Source organism: Neopelma chrysocephalum, unplaced genomic scaffold (assembly GCF_003984885.1).
Source record: "Neopelma chrysocephalum unplaced genomic scaffold, ASM398488v2 Primary Assembly neopelma1_23, whole genome shotgun sequence".
Taxonomy (NCBI): domain Eukaryota; kingdom Metazoa; phylum Chordata; class Aves; order Passeriformes; family Pipridae; genus Neopelma; species Neopelma chrysocephalum.
Window position 1 is genome coordinate 2,060,948 of NW_020897691.1, and position 21,190 is coordinate 2,082,137.

Here is a 21,190-nt window from a genome sequence, read left to right on the forward strand (position 1 = left end):
ATCCTTTAGTAATCAAAAGATTCAGCAGAAACTACCAGTTCACTGAAAACAAAATGTTTCATATTCATCTCAGATTTGACAAGCTTTGCAAGCTTTGTGCCTTGTTTCTAATCCAAGGACAGAAAAGCTGTCTCCAAAGACAACTACCTTATTTTCCTGGTATGACTCAGGCCTCTATAGCCCCAGAAGAAGTTCAAAGCTGGTTTTTTTCAGTGACTACATCTCTGGGGCAGACAAACCCTTCTGGTTTCAAGAGTCTCTGTCTTAGATACAGAAGACTAACATCCTTAGTGACAACTGCAAAGGTCTGGTCTCTCAGAAATTCCAGGCTCCCTGCTACAGAGTCAGGAAACAGAGCCCAGAATTGAGTTCCCACAATATTTTATTCCTCATCAGTCGAGCAGTATGTCTGTTGACACCGCAGATTGTGGGGCTGTCTGTAGCTACTGAGTTAAATAAGGAGTTTGAATATACTTGTGAGGGCTCCCCAGAGACTTTATGTTGCTGTTTTGATCTCCAAATGGGAGGAGGAGGGTGCTAGAGGAATTGTTAGGGGAAGATCAGCAGCTTAGTAGCTTTCAAGAAATGACAAGTCTATAGAACAATATCTGTAGTTTAATTTTGTTATGGGAGGCTCACCTCACCTTCAGAGAAGCCTTTCTCATTTCCTTTGGTTCTTGCATTTAATTCCTATGCTGCATATTTTCACGTATATTTTGATATTGAAATTAACACCAGATATAACCCACTTTAAAATGATCTTAATGTGTAAATACCCTTGCCTCTCAGTATTCTGTATATTCTCATACACCCTATTCCTGAACTCAACTTCAGTTGTATGCAATCATAAAGGAAATCACCATAAAGGAAATTGCATTCTAGGAGAAGGGTCATGCTCTCATACATCAACTGCAATAACATACCAGTGATAAGTACACCGTGATCATTGTCAAATACCATGGGAAAGCTATCCAACTCTTCAGGACTCCCTTGATTATCATGGAAGACTTGCAGCGGTGCAAGGGTTTGTATATCCCACACTCTAAAAACCTAGAGGGAGAGAGAGAGGAGAAAAGCTAGTACTGTATCCTAATTGGATTGTCAGCTACATTTTGTTTCTATGACAGTAATATTATAGCTTCCAACATAAATCACATTGTTAAGCATGGTAAATCCCAAAATAAGCAATACAAATATCAGAGGTATCTCTTTACCCATTTTACTAAGCATAAAAGGTACAGAAAGGCTGATTTTTGTAATCTTGACCTGATAAGTCCACAGGAGAACCAGATCTCATGAGAATTGGTTCTACTCCTTAATGACAAGATGTCTCCATTGTGTCGTAATTTTCAGTCACACACAGGTAAATGCCAGTTGTTTAAAAACTTATATTTGTACTGAACTATGAAATGGTGTGCAACAGTACACAGATAAATTTCAGAGGGTTCTGGATAAAGAAATTCCTGAAACTTTTAACTGACAGCAGATTTTCAAGAAAATCAGGATCAGGACACATTGCAGAAGCATCATTTTTATGCATCTAAAATTCCATAGGAAAATGCTACCAATCACAGTCAGGGTACCATCCTCTGAGAAGCACTAGAGGGATTAGATGTATTGGTTCTCACTTTCAGTTTCAACAGAAAACAGAGCACCTGCTTTAAACTCTTGAATTACTCATCAATAATCATATGTTAGCAGCACTTATTCATCTTCCTGTTCAAAAGCTGTGTTGAACTTACTGCTATCCCATGCAAACTGCTCTCAAGTCTACAACTTTCTCATGAGGGGAAGAGGAGGAGCAGGCACTGAGATCTTTGCTGTGGTGACCAGTGACAGGATCCCAGGGAATGGCCTGAAGTTGTGTCAGGGGAGGTTTAGGTTGGATATTAGAAAAAGGTTCTTCACCCAGAGGGTGGCTGGGCACTGGAACAGGCTCTCCAGGGAAGTGGTCACAGCACTAAGCCTGCCAGAGTTCAAGAAGTGTTTGGATGATACTCTGAAGCACATGGTTTGACTCTGAGGGATGGTCCTGTGCAGGGTTAAGGGTTGGACTTGATGGTCCTTGTGGGTCCCTTCCAACTCAGCATATTCTGCGATTCTGTGATTCTGTAATATTGCAAGGATCCATGATTTAATTTCTCCGATCCCATGGCTTTCAGTGTTGTGTATTTCCCTGCAAAATAACCCTACTATGCTCTCAGAAGTTATTCTGTCATCACATCTGCCTGCAATTCTTATTTACTTGCTAAAACTGTGGAGACTTTTATATAGGCATTTGTGCAAGTTGTTTGTATTCATTCAATTATGCTACTATAGGTGAGGCTGCACTTTTAATTGGGATTTTAACACAAAGACATGTTGGTACAATGCTTTTATCAATATTCTGAGTGTTGTGGGCATTGACAAAAGTCATAAGCTGATTTTAAAGGATGTTACAGTGGATCCAGCAAAATTCAGAAAAGGAAGGGAAGAAACATACATCAATCAGTGCTTAAACAGAGCAACTTTGGCATCAGAGAGAAATTCATGTATGAGTGTTTAAGAATGTTAAGTAGAAGAAAATTTCTCCTTAATATTTTGTTTGTTTTCAGGAAAACTCAAAAAGAAAGGACTCTGAATAACTTCTCACTGAGATTAAATTTTCTCTGAGAGAGTACTGAGTCAAAAGAATCACATCCATCACATTCCTCTGATCGACTTGTGATTACATTTCAGGAGTTCACTCAGACATGCAATTTCTAAAGCATACAAAAAGTAAAACAGGCATTGAGAAGACTTGAAAAAGGAAAGCCATTTGAATAGAAAAAAATTATGAAGCTGTTCATCCAGCTGACAGTAGACCAGCAAAAACCAGAAAATGAATCGGTGATGAAAGTTGAGAAAGTTAGGGCAATATTGCAGGTGGATCACCAAGCTCAATTCTGGTACACTCACAATTAGAGCATGTAAAAACAGGTGTAAGAGATTAATCAGAAGTAGGTATCTATGGAGATATTACAGTCAGGTGAAAATCATAAATCACTGAACAGAGATATAATAACCTTTCCATAAACATCTCCCAGATCTGTTACAGAGTTAGTGAAGTTACACAAAACAAAAGTGAAGATGATTCTAATAGTCTCATGGACTATCAGAGTTAAATTGGTCAGTAAGTGAAATATGGATTTGATGTTTTATTAAAGCAATAAGAAGAGAAGGTGTTTTTACAGCACAAATGAATATAAGTAAGAGCCTCTTGCGCTATTGCTGCTTGTTCAGCTGTTAATGCCAGTACCACATTAAGAAAATGCAGTTATTTAGAGTGACAGCAAAAACCTAGACACATTACAGCATTCATAAATCTCTTCCCTTCCTTATGGCTGCCTCCTTTTCCCAGCCCATGGGCAGGGATGAGGAGATTACATAAACCAGTGTTCTACATGAGTAACTCCCACACAAGGAGTCACCAGCATGGTCCCGAGATACAAGGTCACTGCTGTTCATCTGCATCAGCCCACATGACTGTGCAGGAATTCATGCATGAAGAGAGGCAACAAAAGGCATGCTTATTTAGAAATTCGGAGGTGACTGGGGGGAGTTGCCTGAGGAGCATTTCACTGACAGTAACTTTACTAAAACGTGAAGAGCAGACAGAAACGGAAAAAAGATGGCAAATAGGGCCAAAAAAAAATTGGTAAATAAATCTTTTATATAGTCTTAGTACAATAAAGTTTAGGCTCGGGAACACTTATCTCCTGCTGGGTTGTTATGAGGATGCCACTGTGGAAATATGCTTTGATTTTGGAAGAAGAAAATCCTCTTGTTCTCCTTTCTATCTGTAATTAACTGAGATAGGGAAGGACTAAAGATGTTCAGGTTTTGCCCCTCCCTCTTCCCCCACCAAAACATAATCCCTTCAAATTACTGCTAGTTAAGAATAAGAAAGTGAATTTAAAACACTGTTCTGCATAAAATATCTCAACAACTCTCTAGAGAAAACAGTAACACACATTTAGTGCTTCCAAACTCTCACATCATCCCGATACTTTTTGTAAGTTAAGGAATATTTCTTTTTGAAAAAGTCAGCTTTCCTCAATCTCCAAATGGTGATGCTGCAAGTCTTTAAAAGAACTTATGAAAAAAACCACTTATGCAGGAAAATCCAAAATCCAAACACTCTTGGGGCAGAAAGAAGTTGCATTAGCCACAGCATTCACTATAGGCATAGACAGGAAGAGCAAGCCATAATTAAAGCTGATTTTCTGTTGAAGTGTTTAGTTTATCTGCCCCTATTTGCTACATTGTTCAACTGTTTGATGGGGTCATTGAAGGCTCCATGGTCTAAGCGAAAAAATTTACAAATTCATACAGAACACCTGAGCCCTTAAAGACAAAAATCACCAGGCATGAATGTCAAAATGCAGTTCTGCTTGCCGAGTTATTTAATAGACTAAGTTATCTGCAGAGAGTGCCAATGTGTCTCTTGTGATCCCTGAAGGTGATCCTGCAAAGTGCTACAACTCCCTGTAATAGCAAGAAGACTTAGGAACAAATTAATGTCAATGGGATTATTTGTGAGGTTAAGGCAAAGAGGATTTAGCTGTAAGCCCATTAACGCAATGTGGTGCAGTAGACGGTACTATAACTAGTGCCTTACAGAGATAGTAATTTGGCAAAGTTCAAAATTATGAGCATTTCAAATCACTTCATCAGACAGTATAATAACCTGGCAATATATAAAGGTACTTTCCTTTTCCCAAACATGAATGGATCTTGGAGAGAAATCAAACTCTTATATGCAATAGTCTAATTGCATAGTAATGAGCCTGAAGGATATTTACTGGGTGCTGCGATTGAGAGTGTGTAAAGGTTCTGTATGTCTGTCTCTGTACTGTGTGTGTGGTGTGCTGACAATAGATATAGCAGACCACTAATGCAGAGACAAAATAATACTCAACACTTCGGGAGAACAGTTTCAGTGGACATTTAGATGGTGTGGGGGTCAGAAACAGGAAGCAAGAAGTGCAGGACAGAGCGGTGGCTGCCCATGAACACCTGGATCAGAAGAGCTACAAAACAGTCAGGTTCCTCCTGTCAATCTTTAGCCAGTCTTAGAATGATTCTCTCACCTTAGACATAGTTTTTGAAGTACAGAACAGCTGAGGTTGGAAGGGACCTCTGGAGGTCACCTTGTCTAACTCCATTGTTCAAGTGAGGCCACATAGAGCAGGGCCATGTGCAGATGGATTAAAAATATCTCCAAGGACAGAGACTCCACAACCACTCTGGGAACCCTGTGCCAGTGCTTGGTCTCCCTCACAGTAAAAGAAGTTTTTCCTGATGTTCAGACAGAATCTCTTGTGTTTCATTTTTCATTGCCTCTGGTCCTGTCATTGGGAGCCTCTGAAAAGATCCTGGTACCATCTTCTTTACACCCTCCCTCCCAATATTTATATACATTAATGAGATATCCCTTGAGACTTCCATAGGCTAATTATGTAGGGTTTTTTTAAAGACTACTCAAGACACAAATAACTTGAATTAAGAGAAATGAGAGAGGAATTAATAGAAAATTGAGTAAGTTACATGAAAATTCTGAAGAATATTAAATTTTCTTGAAGGATTAGGCAATATAAGAGGAGAATAAAATTCTTAATATCTGTGAGAAACAAATAAACTGAAGAGAATAAAAGCACAACAGCAAGGCAACTTTAGCTTTCAAAGCAGTATACAAAAAATGTACCTTATATAGATGTGGCCACATAATTTTTGTGAAAAATGACTGGAACAGATTTCCCAAATATCTCTTTTTCAAATTATCATCTAAATTAAATTTGATATTGTTGATAAACAGTACATTCCAGTAACAGCCATGATTAGCAATGTCTTCACATAAATTAAGCATTGCGCTTCCAGCTGAGCTGCTTTCATTTTTCAGGAAGACAAATGACTGTACTATAAATATATCCTTAAAACAATGTCAGGTGCTTTCAAAACAAGTTAGACAAACATCCACACTAACCGGCATTGATACAATCGCCTACTCAGTTCCAGACAAACAAAACACACATATGACTGGGATATTGAACAGCCAGTTTGCCATTAAGCAGATCTGGGGGAGAGGACTGGAGACTGATAACATTAAGGTTTGAGTTAATTTGCAAAAGTCAGAAAACACAAAAATTTATACCATATCTTACTTCCCTTCATCTTCCCTGAAATGCTAAAAATCTGCCCTTAGGTTCTGTAAGAATAAAGCTAACATAGTTATAGCAGAGTAATTTTGGATGGGCAAATTTTAGCAGGGAAGTGCTTATGTGGTTGCATCATGTTGGCTGCATCAAATTTTGAAGAAATTATGAATGGAATGATAACTTCACATGCCCCAGAAAGGAGATGTGAGAAATCCCTGTTTACTGCACTACTCTCCTGCCATATGTAAAGGTGTGCACTGCTCTTTCAGTTTAACTCCCAGAAATGAAATTACTTCTAAAAAGAAAAAAACCAAAGAACATTCCCTTCACTGATTTAAAACAAAGGCTTTGTGCTGTTAACAAATGATACTGTACAGTGGTATAAAGGCTGGGAATATATTCCTTACATGAGCCCTACTGATCTTCAAACAAAACTTTGTTTTTATGAATTGACGACTGGAAGCTCAAATCTTGCTCACCTGACTCACGTAGCCTAATTCAACCAAACCCATCACTGGAGATGTTCTAGTAAAATCAGTGAAAAAACGGGTGTAGCAAATTTTGGCTTTCTGACTTCCATTAACAAGTCAAGTAGGCAAGACATGAAGTTGTAGCCTCTATTGTTCTAGTTGTGGATTCTCAGCTAAGTGAGAGAGAGTGGTTGCCACTGCTTCACTGCCCTTCAGCACAAGGGCTATACAGTCAGGTCTGGGCTCTGCCATTAGCCTTAACCTTATTGTTTCCACAGACTGTAAGATCATCTTTCAGATAATGGCCTTCTTCCTGCCACATCTCCAGGTTTAATAGCCCCTGTCCCTACGAGTGGTTTTTTTTCCCTCGTTGCTTCCTGAATGCACTCAAACAGTTCTGTTATATTTAAAAAATGGAGTAATAAATGCTTCATGATGCAGGACAAAAGCAAAAAGGGGAAAACTAATAATAGAGAATATAGAGGGCAATGAAGGGAAGAGTGACAGGAAGGAGATGAAAAAATAAATACAGCAGAGAGTTCCTATGCAGCATTCTTCTATCTGAGCTGGAGCATCAGGTCAGTTCTCTTTATGTCTCTAACCCACAGATTGTTCTCATATTACCATACACTCTGTAAAAGTAATTCTTCAGTTGACTGTGCCCATTAAAAAAAAAGTATAGCCATTTCTATGAACATAGAGTATTGGTATTTGTAGAAAAATGCTGTAGTGCCAGTGTAATAACCAGACAGATCAAGTACCTTTACACAGGTCTTGCCTTGTCTGGCTTGAAACATCCAACTCATGTCATAGTTCATTGTCTGTCTAGTGTATCCTGAAGCATCTGAGGATAATTCTTAGCTGTAATTTCAAGTCCAAAGGTGGCACTTTTTAAAGGACTTACATATTCTACCAGCACTTCTCATCAATAAAAAAATGTTGCTTTAGTGCTCGAATAAGCCATATTATTTTACTCTGTACTCCCCTAGACCTAAGCAAAAAGGTGTAAAATAGTGGGAGATACATTCCTCTTTTTATAACTCTCAAATTATACATATCAATGAAATTTCAATCATAAATTGAGAGAATAAGCTGTTGCAGCCATCTTGGAAAACATGTTTCCTGAAAATTGCTTTAGGGGCTTCTGCAGAATAATTCTAACCAAAGAGTTATATACATTTGCATTTACAATTATAGACATACACTTCTACTTTTATGCCAATAACCCAATCTATGACTGCAATATGCTGGAACATTAGTGAAGAGTCCATATGTTATGTGAAAACCTGACTCCGTATTTTGGTGCATTGACACAAAGGATGAGTTAATAGGTTCAGACAAATTTAACAGTAATTACTTTTTGGAAATATTGTCAAGCAAAACATAAGACAGACACACTGTAAGCATAGTTGTGATGAATGTGGTTCTTTTTGGTCTGTGGCATATAATGTAACAGATAATTGTGGTTGTGGGAAATCTCAGCACAAGATTTTGAGCATGTTCCTATGATTAGGAACACATCAATATTTCAGATCTAGTAGATTCACTTAACTGAAGGGCTGAAGAAAAAGACATGGTTGTGGACTACAGTGGTAACTGCACCTATGCACATTGTTCTCTCTTAAGGTCTTCACAATCTGAAAGATAAAGAACCTATTTATTTCCAGGAACATTTTATTCTGAAGCAAGTTCAGCAGCACAGAATTATGACAATCTCTGCCTTAGCCCTTGCCTCTGCCTCAGTGCCACTACTATGAAAGTACTAATTCATATGACTAAAGGTCATACAGAAATTATTTACAAACCTATGCCTAATTTGTAGTTATTTGTATGTTATAAGAAAGTAAGTTTAATTTTTGTGATAGGAGAATTCAATATTTTTAATAGCCTCCTTTCTATCAATAAATCCTTATAATATTGGAGCAAACAAAGTGTTTATGTGCTGAAATAGCTAAAGAAATCTTTATTTTCTTAAATGGAACCATCATTTGAATTCAACTTCCAAAATAGTTTCTTAATTGTTGTCATAATAAGAAGTTTGTTTTGTTATTACTGGCTCAGGGCAACTTGTTTTCAGTTAAATTAAATATCACAGAGATTTCTTCAATATTTTCCAGAAAGCTGTATTGCATACTGGCCAAAACACCACAGTGTAAATAAAAAAGTCTGCTCAAAACAATTCATATGAATTCCAAGTTTCAGTGCAATGTGTCCTGGGCTTTACTGCTTTTGACAAGTGACCCAAGTGAGTGTGCTCTCTCTGCAGATCTATTGACGTCTACCAAAGGAAAACAAAAAAAAGATGCTGCAAGAAGACAGCACTGTTCAGATAGCAGATGTTTCTCTGACAAGCAGAACTCATCTAGGGAAGTGTGCTGGTTTTGGCTGGGGTAGAGTTAATTTTCTACTCAGTGGATAGCATGGGACTGTGTTTTGGATTTGTGCTGAACACAGTGATGATAATATAGAGATGTTTCTGTTATTGCTGAGCAATGCTTACACAAAGCCAAGGCCTGCTGAGTAATCTGCACTTCTAGAATCATCTGTCTACTTCACCAAGTTAAGTCATACGAACAGACTTGAGCAGTGTCAGAACAGATTGACTGAAATCCAGTCAGACCATCCAGCAACAGATGAAAAGCAAGCAGAGCAGTCCTCTGAATATAGATCTTCAAAATAACTTGAATAAAACAAACATTGTGTAGGTATTGATCTGGGTCATATTCAACAATCAGACCTCTAGATAATCAGATTGCCTTTTGTTTGTTTTTTTAAATATTGCAAGTCATTGCAGAACAAAACGGTTAACCTATTGTGTAGTCATATTTCTTAACAAAAAGACTAACACATAGAGTTGAAATTAAAAACAGACTTCAAAATCAAAAATTGCAGCCACAGAAAACAACTGAAATACTTGTAGCTGTCAAACCAATTGCTTGCACAGCGCGAATAAAACATATGCTAAAAAGCCTTACAAGAAATAGGCAACAATGTACTTTCTCATTTAAGTTATGTCACTGGGACAGTCTCCCTCAGTGCTTAATACTGACCCTTGTGTTAAAAATATTTCACTTACTTCTATTTACAATTTTTGACATATGGCTAAAGAGATCTTAAAAATGAACATAATAACAGTTTATTTATGTCTGCTTTCCTAAACTTCCTGGATAACTTAATTGCCTTTAATCTAACATGCAGTTGAGAGTAATCTAATGTTTCTGAAGAACACCTGCACTTCAGAAAAAAAAGATAACTGTTTGCACTTATAAAGTTTTAGTTTTTGATTTCAGGTCTGCATGATCATACTGTTCTCTTCATGGAGACATTTGTTTTGTACCTCGACCATTGTGTGGCATGGGATGTTTCTTTTGATACTTCCATAACACACTGATGCCTCCCTCCCCTTCTCCTAGTTTCCACTCTGTTTTCCATGCTCTGGGATGCTAAGACTGTTAATCTTCTAAACTAGCTCTTCCACTCTAATACAAATCCCCAGCGACCTCTAATTTTTTTCTCTAGTGCTGTGAGACCATGGTGTAGGATTTGTTCATTTTTACATTTTTGTATAAAGAATGACATACATTAACGTTCTATAGTATGGAGCTGAGGCTCATTCCATCAAATGAATCCCTTAATACTCTTGTAATAGATGTACAACATTTGTGGTATTTTTAAAAACTATTCACTGCAGGTTTTGAACCCTTAATTCAGTCATTACTTCTTCAGACTGCACAAGTGCTGCAGCACAAGTCTGAAACCAAAAGCCAATGTGATGCCTTACTTGTGAACTATGCAGTATAAATCAGATTACATATGGGCTGCAGAGATATTCTTATGAGTATATTTGTGTATGGCTATTCAGTCTTTCAATTTCAGTTGTCCTTTGACCTCAAAGATCTCCAAGAATATTGAGCCCAGCCTTTGACTGACCACTACCTTGTCAACCAGAGCGTGGCACTAAGTGCCACATGCCACATCCAGTTGTTTCTTGAACATCTCCAGGGATGGTGACTGCACCACCTCCTTGGGCAGCACATTCCAATGTTTAACAACCCTTTCTGTGAAGAAATTCTTCTCATATCCAATCTGAACCTCCCCTGGCACAACTTGAGGCCATTTCCTCTTGTCCTGTCTCTGCTTGTGTGGGAGAAGAGCCCAACCCCCACCTCACTACAACATCTTTCAGGTAGTTGTAGAGAATGATAAGGTCTCCCCTGAGCCTCCTCTTCTCCAGGCTCCCTCAGCCACCTCTCATAGGACTTACACTCTAGACCCTTCACCAGCTCTGTTGCCCTTCTCTGGACAAACTCCAGCACCTCAATGTCCTTCCTGAATTGAGGGACTCAAAACTGAACACAGGACTCGAGGTTTGGCCTCACCAGTGCTGACTACAGGGCAACAATCACTGCCGTGGTCCTGCTGGCCACACTATTCCTGATACAAGCCAGGATGCCCTTGGCCTTCTTGGCCACCTGGGCACTGCTGACTCATGTTCAGCCAGCTGTTGACCAGTACCCCCAGGTCCTTTTCTGCTGGGCCACTTTCCAGCCACTCTGCCTCCCTCCTGCAGCACTGCACAGGATTGTTGTGGCCGAAGTGTAGGACCTGGCACTTGGTCTTGTTGAACCTCATAGTGTTGGCCTTGGCCCTTCAACCCAGCCTGTCTGGATCTTCTGCAGAGCCCTCCTACCCTCCAACAGATCAACACTCCCACCCAACTCAGTGTTGTCTTCAAATTTACTGAGGGTGCACTTCATCCTTTCATCCAGATCATCAGTAAAGATATTAAACCGGACTGGGCCCAACACTGATCCCTGGGGAACACCACTAGTGACCGGCCGCCAACTGGATGCAGCACCATTCCCCACCACTCTCTGGGCCCGGCCCTCCAGCCAGTTCTTAACCCAACCAAGAGTGCACCTGTCCAAGCCGTGAGCTTCCAGCTTTTCCAGGAGAATGCCATGGGAAACAGTATCAAAAGCTTTGCTGAAGTCCAGGTACACTACATCCACTGCCTCATCCACTAGGTGAGGCACCTGGTCATAAAAGGAGATCAGGCAGGTCAAGCAGGTCCTGCCTTTCCTAAACCCATGATGGCTGGGCCTGATCCCTTGGTTGTCCTGTATGTGCTGTGTGATCGCCCTCAAGATGACCTGTTCCATAACTTTACTGGGCACTGAGGTAAGGCTGACAGGCCTGTGGTTCCCTGGATCCTTCTTCCAGCCCTACTTCCATGAGGTTCAGAAAAGTGTTTTACCTTTGCACAGGAAAGGCTGATGACATGTTGATCTTTTTCATTGGTCACAATTTCCACAACACCATGTTTATGTCCAAATAGCTTCCCTGTAGGCCTAATATTAACAGCAGGATTCCACAAACGAAGGACTCTGTCATTACCTGAAGGAAAAAAAATAAAATATATATAGTCAGAAAGACCGAATAGTCACTGGTGTTACAAATAAGCTTTGTAATGGAGAGGTTAATGTCGATAAGTCTTTGCTTTCATTCATGTAGGCTAATCCCACATAAGGATGTGAATTTTTCATTCTAGGGGCTGGATTCCAGCTTATGTTTCATTGCTTATCCCCAAACATAATAAAAACACATAACTGATCAGCCTTTCAAAGCCTTTTTATTTTGATAGAGGCATAGCAGGGACACTAAATGGGACTACATGGACTAGTCTCATAGGAGCAGAATAGAAATAGAACTGGGGCTCAGGTTTTTTTCCTTTAAAAATGTAATTTAGAAAAATGTCAAAATAATTTTTGTGTCCACTTACACAGAACAAGAAGGGATAACCACCTCTATGGAAGAAGATGAGCATGCAGAAAGGAAGGCAAACGGGCATGGAAATTGAGGGCAGATAGGAAACAGTAATTACTGATGATTGAGTCTGTGTCTTGAACAGACATATGTTAAAAATGTATTAGTATACTCCTGGGTTTACATATACAACTGTAAACACAGTTGTACCTAGTGCACTGAAGTATTTAATATTTTTTGCAGGAGTTTTAAGAGAAAATGAGCCCAGTTTAAATTTCAGATTAATTAATTTATATTTTAACTTTCAATTCCTGGTAAATATTGCAATTGTACAAATTGCATGTAGTTAGCTGAACACTCTATTTTGACACACAGTAAAAGAAACAGCCACATTTTATCTAGACTTCAGTTTGAGTTTCAGTTTTCTCTTGGCTTAAACTGAAGAGCAAAAAGCAAAAAAACCCATAAACTAGGAAGTACATGCCCCAAGAGAATATTCATCCAACTTCAAGACTAAAATGCTCAGCTCAGTTTTCTCAATAAACTTCCTTAAGCTTGTTCAACCTACTGTCATTAGTCAGCCCCTCCATCTCTCTCCAGAAATCTATTCCTTTCCTTCTTGATACAGCAAGATGGGACTCATTTAGGAGCACCCTATCTCCCTTTTTCTCCATTAAACAATATTGTTCCCTCAGTTAAATTGATTCCCCTGTTTATGTGGCTTCTCTCTAAAAGAGAGAGTGTCACTGGAGGAACAATCTACTCAAAAAATAGCTGCAACAGAAATTTATTTTGGTTTCTGCCCGCTCATTTCACAAGTGTGACTGAGAATTCAAACAGCTGTACCAGCATGATGGAGGGAGAACTTCTGCAGAGGAAAGGAGTGCCATGGCTAAGTAGCTGACTGGCTGTAACTTCAGGGGGAACCAGTTTCTTTTTTGGGTAATTTTCAGACAAAAATACCCTAGATAATCTGTATATGCTGTAAGCATGGCACGAAGTAGCTTAAATTGGTTATAACTGCACAAATGGTTTATGAAGCCCTTTTCGATGGGGAAATAGCAGAACACAGTAGGATCCTGCTCACCTCCTCAGATGTTGCCTTGGGCCATCCTAGACATATTCTGCAAGTTAGCAGAACCCTCATGAGCAGGTCAGTATACATTAGTGAGAAAGAAGTCCATAGGAGTAAAACTCAGCTTGTAAACCTTCCATGAAGACAAGAGGACGACACAAAATACAGTAGACAGAAGCCTTCAGTGAGACTGACAAGATCAATTATAACATCAGAGCAGACATTGCTTCAACAACATCCCTGCCAGCAACTCCAGATGCAAACTGTCATGTAATAGGATGATGGTGAATGAGGTAGGAGCTGTTGACAATATCTGATCAACTTGACTACTTGCTTGCTGCGCTTTTGAGGGATGGAATCTTTCTTAGTCTTCCTAATTGCTATGTCCTTTATATTCCTGAAGTGATGGGCAGATGATTGAAAGGGAGGATAGTGCCCTTTAATTGTGGCACAGAGAGTTTATTTTAAGAGTAGAATCACTTATATATGTTATTTCCTTGAGATATTAACAGGAAGAACAAGTGACATTCGGAAAGAAAACCTCTCCCTAGATTAAAAATACTGTTTGCTTTTCATGTGAAATAGTGGATTAATTTTAGTTCTTTTCACTGATGTGAAGATAATGGTAGATTTTGTTATAGTAGATTTGCTCTCTTCCCTCTTTTTGGACTAATGCCAGACTGGTTCTAACATTCACTGCTTCACTGGAACATTTCCTGAACATTTATTCTGTCTGTGCTCCAAATATGCCTCCAGGATTCAGAATCCTGACATAGAAAGCATGGGTACTAAACACATCCAAGAAAAGCTTGAAGAAGATTATCTGTCTACATATCTAACAGCAATTTTTTAACATTTTGTGAAATCAATGATTTGAAACAAAATGGCCTTAGTTCAATGCAGTCTCTTCCAAGATGAATAATTATTAAAGCAGATGTTTAGGGTTTTTCTAAAAGTCAGATTCTACAATCACAGCTCTATTCTAGCTATATGGTATGGACTCCAATACCTTCTTTGAAAACTTCTTTGTCAAACTGTCTCTCTTGCTTGCAGTTTTGTAATTTGTGTGGTATTACAAGTCTGCTGAGATGTCTGCATTTCAGTGGTGTTGAAACCTACTTGAGAACAATAACATTTTTGAATAGAGAATATTAGGCTTAGCTTGGCATCCTCTGATAGATCAGAAAATAAAGATATAATGCCTGGTTTCTTTCTAAGTTGCTACTCTCAGGCAGAAGAACCCCTTATCTGTTAAAAAAACTTGTTATTCCTTCAAGTCTGTCTTTTAAATAATCTTGCCTTATAATGTCTGCAAAACCTCTTCAGAAGAGTTAGACATCTGGTAAGCTAACACAAATTCAAATGTTTATCATACTGACAAAAATCTAAGTTTTTTTCTTTGTGCTGCCTTGTCTGTCTTCATATGTTCTTCTTAAATTTAGACTGCATCACAGAAAAGAGTTTGCTATGCTTCTGAAAGCTAATGCTAGAGGAGTTCTGGGATGTGATCTCTATAACTAAGATTCCTGGGAATTCCTGAAAATGTACTTTGCTTATTCCAGAAATTCACAAAGGATACAGAACAAGCACACAGCCACTTTTATCAGTCTTAATCTGTTACTGCTAGATTTAGAAATCACTAGTTTTAATTCTGCTTCATTGCTCACAGGAAAACAATAGCCAGATTTGAAGAACTAATAGGTTAGAAGTTGATGTATCATTTAAAACCAATCATCTCCTGCTTTTATATGCATACCTAATTTGATTTTAACTGCAGTTGTTGCCAGAGGTGGTGATTAAGACATAGCTGGAATTGAAATTGATGCCTTAAACCCCAATGGTTTTCTTATTTTTCTACCTTATAAGTTTTATAGGTAATAGAAGTAGATTTTAGAAACAAACCCCTTTCTCCCTCCTCCCTGTAGCACCCCTTAGTTTATACATTCCTTAATCCTCTCACCCCATTCCATACTCCCCATATCAACCCTATTCCCATATCCAGTAGAAAATGTTTAGTTTCTTAGTCAAGGCAAGCCTGTCTTGTTTGGAGAACGCCTGTATCTTGGCCTAAACCGCAGGACAGAGTCAAGGAACTGGGTGACTCTGCTCTCTGTACCCTGAAGATGATGAAGGATGATGAAGAGGGGGTCCCAAAAAGCCCCCCGACCCAATTCCAGGAGGCGGGCCAGGGGGTGGACCAGAGCAAAAGTTATAGGGTGGACACACTTGGGATTGGCCAGATATTGCTATAAATGTAACATCTCGGGCACAGCCCGGCGCGCGCGTCGTGTAACATCTTTTGCCTTGGCACTATTAAATCCTTTCCTTATCTCACCCCAGCTAACGGCTCCTAGATTTTTTTCGTAGCACCAGCTGAGCAGGCATCAAAATGAATCCAGAATAAGAAGAAAACCATGTCACTTTACTATTCAACATAATATTAATGCAAAATGCTACACAGAGAAGTTATTTTAAACTACTGTGGGCTTCATATTTTAGACCACTATGATGCTTTTATAATTTTACCGGTTAAAGTCTAGCTTTTAGAATAAAACAATGAACTCAGTACCAGGTTTGCTTTTATCTTATTCATTATTATAAATGTCAAATATCTGGAAGACAAAATTAGGTTGTGTCACATTACTGACAAACTCATGAGCATAATTAAAGAAACCTAAATAAATGATGGAAGTGTAAAGGTGTTAAAACATGATGTTTTAAATAGTCACTGTAATAATATATCACAGTATGTAGCGTATCATTTGTGCTATAAACACCTAGCTAAATAACATTAAGTTTGGGCTTAGTAAAATGGTTAGCAGGTTTATCCCAGCTAAATACTTTAGAAGCTAGCCTGCAATCAAAGGTTGGATTTTTCTTTTATTTTAATTGCTGAATGTGACATATAAACACAGCTTTAACAAATGTTTGCACATGTCACCAAGGAATCTATATGTTATTATTCCTGAATTATTTATCTGTTCTGGTCTTTGATTTTTAGGGTATGTTACAGATAAAATTGTAGGCTTTGTAATTAAAAAGACTATATTAATTTAAAAAAGTTTAATTCTCTCATTAACTGGATCATCAACGTGCATTTCTCATCCAGTCAAAAGAGAGGGGTGGCTTTTAAGATACAGAGGCAAACATAGTGTGCTCTAGCCTGACAGTGTGCTGTGCCATCATGAGCAGTGTATTCTATTAACAGAGCACAGAATTCTAAAGCTCAGCTTTTGAAGGCTTTATTAGACAGATCTCTCAAGACCTGTAGCATTATTCTAAATTTTAGGTGCAGCTTCATAGTAGTCCCTGGCTGATCTAACTTCACAGTGAAATTGAAAGAGATGATACCACCCAGTCTTTGTCTTTATCCATGCATTTCCACTGTCTCCTGTGACTCTTAGTAATCCAGCTCAGGAACAATTTTCTTTTGTATTCAAGGGAAGCAGCAGAGCTAAGCTCTGGGAATGAGGTTGAGAGGCAGGAGGATGCCCTTTAATAGGAAGACAAAGGCCGGTTGGTGAACAAGCAAGACAGGATTCCAACTCAAAGTTATGTAGATATTCCCAATAGATGTGAAGATTGTTCAAAGTACAAATTCTTATACTTTTTCAAAATCATCACAATCATCCTTGAACACAGTATTATTAAAATTTTTTCATGTTGCCCATGCTTTCTCTACTTTTGTGCTGTGAAAGTAAAGACAAATTAAAATTCAGTGTTGAGAAGATTCACCTGCTCCTAAAATATACTGGTTAGGTAGCTGTTTGAATGGAATCGGACGTTCTGTATTCCAAGTCTATCCTCCAAAAATCACAGACAAATAAGCATTCTCTATATTTCAAAAATTTCAAGATCTATTTTAAACTGATGAGAATATTTCTTTCTGCAACTGCCACTACTCCAAAGACTCTTCCAGAAGATCACCGCTCTGATTTTTGCTCTAATAGACATCAATGTTAATTGATGATAAAATGTCATCCTTGTTAACTTTCACTTTGCTAGGTTACAGAAAATATACTTTAATCTCTGTACAATGGTTTTAGTCTCTATGTGATATGTTTTTCCTGCCCTGTTTCCATATTCAACTAATCTTTCTCAAAAGTGATTCATATCAACCATACAGGGGCTTCCGATACAACATGAGGTTTCACTAGTGTCACATTCAGAGAAGTTAATTCTTTGTTACCTGCAGATATTTCAACTAACACATGTACCTAGGGCAAGTATTGCTGCATGATTGTCCTATTCCTATGCTCTGCCACAAGTGTTTACTACTGGTCATTGACAAAGAGGGGAGAGTGGATTAGGCAGACCTTTGGCCTGGCCTACCTCTGCTATTATTATTTTCTTAGGAAGTTTATCCAGATGTTTCTCTTCTGCCTATTTCTGTAGGGAGAATTTTCAGTGTGTAAAAGAAACTTTTACTACTTCCTGTGTAATTGACCTTCTGTCCCATTCAGACACTTCACCCTGGATTTATTACTACAGTAAAATCCTCCAGTTCTATCTGTGGGAAATACTAATAACATTTTGTTTTATAAGAGCTCCTTACTTTGTGTCATCAGTAAATTTCTCCAGATTACTTTCTGTGACAAGGTGATCAATGTAAACAGTATCTCCTCCAAGGCTGAACTTCAGAATTTTCACTAATAACTTTTCTATAGCCATATTGCTTTTCCTTTAAATCTTGCATATAGAAATTCAATAGAACTGTCTGATATTTATTCTGATATCTGTCACAGTTTCCCCCTTGGTAAACTGTTACAATTCAACATGAATTGCATTATTTCCCATGTCCAGGTCTTTTTCTATTCTTTTTTTTTTTCAAGTTTATTTTACTGTTGTATACATTATCAAGGCTGCACAGCAGAGCCTTGGCTATTTTTTTCTTCTTGTTAAATATAGACGTAAGAATTGCTATGTGTATTATTGCTATTTTTAACAGACTTTTAAGCAAAACCCTCATACTGAAGACTTGTAGAAAGGCAGCATCAATGTCACGCCAGGGCACCACCCTGTCAAACAGAATATAAAAACAAGACTGCTGCCATCCTTCAGCCATATTTCTGCAGTGTCAAATATAACCACTGCAGTAAAAGGCTCATAAAATTATTGGATAACAGGGAGGAAATGGATGTAAGAGTGCTATTTCTGCAGTCTGCTTTAGGGGAAAGAAAAAACAGTAACACTTTGGGAAAACATGATCAGAGAGAAGACCAACGGAAAGTATTAAGATGGGCCAATGTGATTCCTTAGATAGGACAGGATGGCCAAAAGTGACAGGATGGAAGCTCTGCTGATACTGTAAGGAATAATGTGTATAACCTGGCTAAGAGTCACCACTGTGACTTGGAAAGGTACCTCAGAGTAGTTCAACATACTGTTTCTCCTGTTTTATTACATATAGGATACTTGAATCAAACCCAGACAGAGCCTTTGAGAGATTCCTGTCAGAAAATATATCTTTTCAGAGTAAGCCTCCCAGCAATTAAAAGCAAGATATCTGTTTCCTATAATTTAAGACAGAAACCATTATTTAAGTTCTTAAGACACTATATCAGCTGTATTTGATCTTATCTAATTGGGGAAAAAAAATCACAACAGCACAATCTCTCAGAAAAAATCCCAATACTTACCTCCAGTGACAACGACTTTTGCCTTTCCACAGTAGGTGAAGGCACTGACTCCTCTAGGGACAGAAAATTCCCTTACAGGTCTGCAATCATCAATAAAACAATTAATCATGTAAGAAACATTAGGAAAATACAGTCTACAATTATCCCACCTTACTTTTCTGGTTTAGAATAGCTGTATGCATAATGTATACAATCTCCTGTTAAAAGAAAATTTATTTATAACAGAGACTTAGAGTGATTGATGAAAGAGGGACACAGTAAACTTTCCATTAAGGAAGTAAATACCCAATTTGTACACCTGAATTCTTTAACAGGCAAACTCAAAGCAGACTCCTGAAATGGTAGCTGTTGCCAAAGTAAGCCTGCACACGTCTGAGTGCCTAAACCATTTCGTCACTGAGGAAAAGTACCAAAGCAACTGCATTTGCCTGCTTCAGACATGGAGGTGTATTGCAGCCTTGATGTTACATTAAGTGTGTGCAGTTACTTTTCTGTTGCTTCTGCACAATGTATTGTATAATGCATAGTCTTTATATCATCTATTTTGTGTTGTGCAACAGGATGAAGAGACCACAAGTGTCTGAAACTCGACTGAATTATTCTGTTACATTCACTGCTAAAGCACGAGAATGCAAACAGCCAACACAGGCTGAGATTGACTCAGTGTCCCTTCTAAATCCATCCTTTGAAAAACTTCTATTTGTCTCTCCAGGTTTCATACATTGCTAATAATGAGTGAATATTTTATTGATTTTTGGAATCAGTAATAGCATAGTTAACACCTGTCACTCCCAGGAAACAATGATCGCCTGTGTAAATAAGTTATACAGAACTAAATGAGTAGACATTCAAATTTTTTCTTTGAAATCCAGACAAGTATTAGTTCCTTTATTCTGGGCTAAAGAGTAACCATTAATATTGAAAACCATAAATTGGGGTGACAGTAAATTTGAAGAAAGACTCTGGAAACCTTGAGGATTAATGAAAGAGCTTGTTCTTTCTAGGCAGGTGTAAATAAAAGGCCGTGTACTCCCTATTATTTAGAGGGAGCAAAGCTTTTTTACCAGAGCTCTAACAGAGGAGTCTCAAGAGTATCAAGACTATTCATTAAAGACCTAATAAACAATTATATAGAAAAATAAAAGGTGACAAGACCTCAGAAGAACTGCTAATTTAAATCAGTGAATTCCTATTTTATACCAGAATCCCTTGTTCCCACGGATCTGGCACTGTGAAGTTTTGCCCAAGCCATGGCCTTACAACAGAAGCGCTCTGTGATCATATCCGTGCCTCCCTTTTTAGATACTTAACAAGAAAAGATTATAACTGTTGATCAGCCATTATCGACAAAGAAACTTAAGTCATAAGTCACGTAGGAGACAAGATATACTACTTCCCTCTTCAAGTACAATAACAATTCTTTGGTGCAAAGTTAATTGGGAAAATTTCTTTTGTTAGAATCAGTAAATCATATGTTTCAACTATCATTTCTTATGGAATGGACATTTCAAAGTGATTTGATCCATAGCTATTTTTAGGGCTATTAATTTCATTTTAACAGTTGTGTAATTTTTCAGTTGTCTCAATATAATTTCATTTAGTTGCTGCGTGAAACTGCTTAGAGATATGTATTTATTGCAATAGCAGACACAATTATAGCCAGTGTGAAATGAAAAAGACCTACCAAGATATTTGTAGTTAAATTTCTGTATTACGAACAGTGTATGGTGGTAGCATGTACTCTTTTGACCACTGTTTTGGCTCTGCAGACTTAGTTTTCTTTCTCCTCTAATCAATTCTATTTTTCCAAAGCTCCCAATAAAATCAAAGGGGATTTCTTAGCTTTTCAGCTAACACAGTGTGTGACCTTGGACAAGTTATAAGTGTTTCATATTTCACTTTCCTCGTTCCTCAACAGACATGCAATACTCATAAAACCTTAATTAACTGGATTGATTCAAGAATTTCTACATGAATATTTATGGCCTGTGTTAAACAAGAGATAAAATAGATTATCTCAGTTATTGCTACTAGCCTTAAAAATCTTTTAATCTCTGGATATAC

General features: G+C 38.1%; 1 protein-coding gene across 10 annotated transcripts in view; it reads right to left on the reverse strand.

Annotated features, from left to right (window-relative positions):
- Nucleotides 1–21,190, reverse strand: part of WDR64 (WD repeat domain 64) — a 72,070-nt gene that overhangs the window by 24,541 nt on the left and 26,339 nt on the right. For all 10 annotated transcript variants that reach the window (XR_003534361.1, XM_027684274.1, XM_027684250.1 and 7 more), the window contains 3 exons: nucleotides 19,127–19,206; nucleotides 11,904–12,043; nucleotides 924–1,050 (listed from right to left, as the gene is read on the reverse strand). Coding sequence is in view for 9 of the 10 variants with exons in the window: in XM_027684274.1 (XP_027540075.1) it covers nucleotides 924–1,050; nucleotides 11,904–12,043; nucleotides 19,127–19,206 (347 nt within the window). In the remaining variant the exon portion in view is untranslated. The remainder of the gene's footprint in view (nucleotides 1–923; nucleotides 1,051–11,903; nucleotides 12,044–19,126; nucleotides 19,207–21,190) is intronic.